The sequence below is a fragment of the Symphodus melops genome (genome assembly GCF_947650265.1).
Source record: "Symphodus melops genome assembly, chromosome: 2".
Taxonomy (NCBI): Eukaryota; Metazoa; Chordata; class Actinopteri; order Labriformes; family Labridae; genus Symphodus; species Symphodus melops.
In genome coordinates, this window is record NC_136692.1 from 13,937,620 (window position 1) to 13,943,619 (window position 6,000).

Below are 6,000 nucleotides of genomic sequence, written 5' to 3' on the forward strand. Positions count from 1 at the left end.
ATAGGTCTAAAAGAGATTGACCTCCCTTGGCCTGGTAGTTAGAATTGGTCTCTTTGGTTAGGTAATACCTAACAGTAAAGTTGAAGTCATTTTAGCTTCTTAGTCCAAGTTTAGCTTTTATTTATGATTATATAGTTGTGAGGAAAATGTTTGTCTTATTAGTACTAATGGAAACTAATTGTCAAGAGTTTGCTGTTAGCAGCAACATTATCAGATGTGCAATCTCTTAAGAAATTAGCTAAATAACTAACAGTCGATCTTTACTTTCGAACATTTCTTGGCTGTAATATAAACTTGACACATGACATTCTTGGATCAAATGTAGAAACCTGCTAATTGCTCTCTAAAGTTCCCATGAAATGGAACTTAGAGAGTGTCTGATTGATATGTCTTGACATATTTCCTACTGAAATGGCATAGAACCAATCAGAGGACATAACATTGGGATGAATTTGATTGGATTGTTAGCTTCGTCATAGTTATTTTTATATGTACAAATTATTTAATTTAAACATATTTGACAGATAATATATATCTGGAACAGTATACACGTCATACTGTATCTCTTTACATCGATATTGTACATTTGCAACATTCCCTTCGTTTTTTTACGGCACACTGTTATTGGTACGAACCCAGGGTTTGTGATCAGGCACGTTGTTAAAATAACAAAATGAAAGTAAATTACATCTTACTTTGGTGAACTTGTCCTTTCAAAGACATTTGATGATAAACACAAACATTTCATGTTAAATCTTCTTATATTTTCCTTGCAGCTAAATAACTCATAGGAAGTTATAAAATTCAATTCTCAATATCAGTTTTCTGTGGATGCCTATACTAATAGGAGAACTATTTTACTGACTGTGTCCCATTGTGTGAGGAAATGTTAATGTTTTTTCTACAGTGTTAAAAAGGAATGTTAAGCATGTTAGTCCGAGGCAGAGGTGCTTGACTCCAGGCCACAAGGCACCACAGAGCTTAAGCTCTCTGATCTCTATTTACACTGAGGTCATTTTATCAGAGAGGCATTAAGACAGTATCACAACCAGACCAAAGATCATATACAGCTGCTACAACTGGGCACCAGTGGCAGGGTGACCACATGCAGTAACCTCTTATTCTATAATGCAGGAGCCAGAACGCAAACTTTCAGAACCCTCGGTGTGAGAACACCCCCCTGATTGGCAGGGAGTCCCCTCCACCCTCTGTAAGTGCACACTTTCTAGAACACACTCTCCCTCCGCTACCTTCCAATACCCACAATGCATCTGGTACTCAAAACGCAGAACCCACAGGGTTGACTTTATTATGATCTTAAAATGTAATGAGAGAAGCATTGTGTTGAAAAATGTGCTTGTATCTTATACTCTTTGCTTTTATAGCAAGTTAGGATGGATATTGGAAGGTAGTCCCCTATCCCTACACCACTGCAAGTGTACTCTGTGCTCATACTAGACTGTGATCAAGGGTCGCCTTTATGAGGGTCATTTTGGCAGCCTGGGAAGCTTGAAAAGAAGCCTTTTGTAAGTGTTACATGCATTTGCATCAAAAGAGAGCCTCCCCTCTTCTTATAAGTGGGATTGTTTGGTTATGTTGGACACAAAGCTGTCCTCTATTTCTGATGTAAAAAGTCTGGTTGGGTAGAGCTTAGAGGAACATGTCACCACGGAACAGCTCAGAAATGTCATTGGATACTTTTCTTCAATACCAATTTACATACGTTTGCCAGTTATGCAGGTGTCTGTATTTCACCTTTTGTTTGAACTACGTGTCGCGAACAGGTTGATTAATCTACCTTTGAGAAGGCGCTTCTGTGCCTGAAGCTGTGGATATATTGCAGTATCAACGGCATTTATGTGGGACTTAAATAGCGTAAACGTCAAAGATGAAATGAAATGATAATTAATATGTTGACACCTTTCGCGATACATTTCTTGCTCCATGTCACATGGCTGTCCCGGTGCCCCCCCCGCCCCCCCCCCCTGCGGTGCAGCTGAAAAATCTTCTTTCCCGGAGTAATCTTGGGCCCAAACCTCTAAAGTTCCTGCTCCCTCCCTTGTTCCCACAATGTGTCTATGTTTGCATTTTCTTGTCAAGGTGTCACGTCTCCTCTGTTTCTGTTGCCCCTTCACCCTTCACCATTAAACAGTCACAGGAGCACACGTTTCCCACTTCCACTGATGAACTGTAAAATGGCCACGATTCATCATTGCTAGTGTCGACTTGGCCTTCCATCCTGTGCTGCAGTGCTCAGCCGTCATCAGGGTCTGCAGTGATGTGGACTAAAGAAACCTCCAACAGTAACTAGCTAGCTGCTCACGAGGGACCACTAACTCATACCAGGCTAACCTACTACATCAGAACTAGAGCACTAACTGCAAACCACTGACTTTGGACCATCCCTGCTAATTTACAATAACATCATCCAGACCTAATCAGCTGTTGAGTGATTGTTGTAATCAAACCCCCCCGGCTGTCCAAATGACTGGTCAAAGTAATTCTGCTGTACCTGTGTGTGTGTTTTCTCACATCACCTCACTCTACAACTATCCCTCTCTCGCTCTCTTTCTCTCTCTCTCTCTCTCTCTCTCTCTCTCTCTCTCTCTCTCTCTCTCTCTCTCTTTCTATCTTTCTTTAAATTTCTCTCCATTTCTATTGATCTGTATCTCTATCTATCTTCATCCCTCTCCACGTGAGTCTACCATTATGTACTATATCTCTGTATGCCTCTCTCTTTATCTCCATCTCTTTATATATCTTTATCCATCATTTCTCTCTCTTTTCTCATTTCTATCACTATCTTAGTTTCTGATCCGATGTCCATTATTAAGACTGTTTAAACATGACTCTGCCTATTCTTCTGTATAAAGAATGCTTGGCTATTATCCGTAATTGTTCAATGGTGTTTTTCTGCTTCTAATTGTTTCCCACTTTCATATCTCCCCCTTGTTGTCTTCTTACCCGTCATATTTCCCCTCCGTCACTCATTCGTTAAACCCTCTCCTACCTTTTATTTCCTCACTGTCCTTCCTCTCCTCAGTACACCTCAAGTATGAGAGCAAAGTACCTGGCAACCAACCGACCAGACCAAAACAGACGCTCTGTACCCAACGACCAACTGGACCCTACCAGCCGACCTCACCCCACTGCCCGTCCACAGTCCTCAGTCCACTAGAGACCAGAGTCGCACCAGTTCATCCCAGTACTGCCTAAATCAAGTTCTTGAAGCCAATACACAAGGTCCAACTCAACAGAGATGAGAGTACGAAGCAACACACAGTTTGTCAAGTTCTGCAGAAGTTCACCAACACACCCAACACAAGACTCATCAACCTAACACCTCAGCGAGGGACTGCACTTTGATGATTCAACTCTACTTCTCAACCACATTTATCAGAGAAAAAAAAAGGACAGAAGTAATTCAATTTCTTCTCCTCGCCCTACCCACAATGCATTGCGGGTAGAGCACCTTGGCTCCGTCTCGAATATCCCCTTCTCAATGCTCATCTCGTCCACTGGGATCCGCAAACCGCCCTCAAATGCAGATAGCCACTCCCACCACTCAATCCCCTGTATTATTCAGACCACCACACACTGACACACAAACAAGATTACACACACACACACACACACACACACACATACACACATGCTGTACAGAGCTGTAAATAGTAAACATGTGCTTTACTCTGATATCATAAAAAGTAGACTGTTGAATCATTACTGGTAATGTGGTGAGCTGTGTGTTTATCATGGAAACCTTTGCTGTATCTCTTATACAACACACACACACACACACACACACACACACACACAGAAGCGAGCACACATCTGTAAAAAATATAAGCCAGTGAATCAGAAAGCCATGTTTAGATCAAAAAGGTACCACCACATACACATTCTCTATAGCCTAACTTGTTAGTCTAACTAAGACTTGAATTGTGAGCTTGAAAAGTTGTCCATGTTTGTTCACATTTGTTTAGGTGCACATGCAGTACATGAGTAGATAAACACATTTCCAACAAGAGCCAGGAATCCTGAAGTGGAATGACTGTGATAAACTTTGGGAGTGAGAGATAAAGGACAGAAGAATTCTCAACCTGTGCCAAAAAACTTGAAAAGATGTGAGATGCCTGATTCTATCCTCGTCTCCTACTCCAATGTCACAGAAAAGGGAAAAAAAATACTGACTTGGAATGTTTCCCTAAGACTGTAAGGGGAAAAGACACTTGAAACAGGAAAACGATGGGCAGAATTGGAATAAGACTCACTACAAATATTTCGACTACACATCTTGCAAGGTGCTAAATAAGCCAGTTGAGGTCCATTCAGACGATCAGGTCTGAGGGGAGCAGATTTTGTTTTGTTACCTTAATGTTTTGTTTTAATTCAGGGATGTTAGCAGATAAAGAAAAAGACGTAACCAATCCTTAGTGGAAAATTTGTGCAGAAAACTATAGAAAAAAGCAAATGTCCCTGGTGTATAATGTAACATGAAAGTGTTACAGGGAAAGTCAACTAAGAGGTGGGTTTTTATGTTTATCAAAAGCTGGAATTCGGGATGTGAAACTGTGACAAACTGTAGTGTTTTTGTTTTTTTATTTACTTCCTGTGTTTTTCCTCAAATGGTGGCCTCTGATTGACCCTAAGCCACTATTTACTTTGTTTCTAGCATTTTTTTATTTGTTTAACCCACAAGCACAATTTCTCCTCAAGGTGACTCTGCATGATGAAGAAGTAAAAACACACTGCCTGGGACACTGCCGGTGGATTTTTTTTCCTCCCGCTATAAAACTCTCTGTACAGTGTAAAAAAGCTGTATCCGTGAACCTGTATGTGTGTGTAACATCATTGCAGCGTGATTGGCTATTGCTCTATCTCAGTGTTACTGTGTGTAAGTACGGTGGTCAGTGTGTCTGACTGGCAGTAAGCAAGGGCCAGCCTATCGAGTCAATACAACACAGACGTTACGCATGCTCTCATACACGCATAATATAATAAACGCACACACCTGCTGTACAGGCATCTTCATTAAAACACACACATGATTTCATCCAAAATACATCCTTTACAACTTTTTACCTGTTTACAGTCACTTCTAGAGAAGTAGTAACTACACATCCCTTACTCAACTGTGACATCACACTGATATCTTTTTGCATTCTGGGTGATGTAGGTAGAGGCATTGTTTCAGAAAAACCTGGAATGTAGAAATTAGCATATCTTTCAAACACGTTTCAAACACCCATTCCTGTACAGCATTTTAATATGTTACTATTAATCAATGACCACTTCTCGTATTAGCGAGACAATCTTACATGTGTGATTATACTAGAAAGAAAAATGTCCATGTTATGGTAACAATGCTACCTATGGTCTAGAACTTTACAGTTTGTTTTTTTTTTTGTTTTTTTTTGCAACATTGATGAAAACAATGTTAAGATCTGTGGGACTAGTCACTGACTAATGGCCTTTCATAATGTTTTTAAACTCTTACAACACTTCATATCGCAACATGTTTTTTTATTTTATTCTGTCTTGTAAAAATCAAACTTTAAAGATAAAATAATAGCTAGCTGTTTTGTAGGAGAATAAAGGCAAGGACAGCGTTTTTCCTCTCTTATTAATGGTGAATGACTCTGTCTTGCAACGTTTTAATAAGACTATTCCAGTGTCGTCTGCACACCTGACTTAAAAGGTTGTATTTTAAATCCTGTGCAATGAATTCTGGGATGAAACCAATCGGATACAGTGTGTCTTAAAAAAGCAACAACGCTCAAGTTTAAGGGTAAGTAATGTTTTTGCGTCTATATGTGGTATTTACAGGACTTCCAATACACCTTGGTCCAGATGTGTCAGACAATGTTTTCTATGGCTGTTTTTATTTTCTGATGAATTAACTAAGATATTAATGATGTACATGTCAAAACTGTGGTTATGATATCATTCTGGAATAAATGTTTTAAAAAAAAAAGGAATTAAAGCAACTTTAACATA

General features: G+C 39.7%; 1 protein-coding gene across 4 annotated transcripts in view; it reads left to right on the plus strand.

Annotated features, from left to right (window-relative positions):
* The window catches only part of ttyh3b (tweety family member 3b), a 28,056-nt gene extending 22,056 nt beyond the window's left edge, over positions 1-6,000 (plus strand). For all 4 annotated transcript variants that reach the window (XM_079338510.1, XM_079338509.1, XM_079338512.1 and 1 more), the window contains 2 exons: positions 1,135-1,210; positions 3,044-6,000. In XM_079338510.1, the coding sequence (XP_079194636.1) occupies positions 1,135-1,210; positions 3,044-3,178 (211 nt within the window). In that variant the 3' untranslated portion in view covers positions 3,179-6,000. The remainder of the gene's footprint in view (positions 1-1,134; positions 1,211-3,043) is intronic.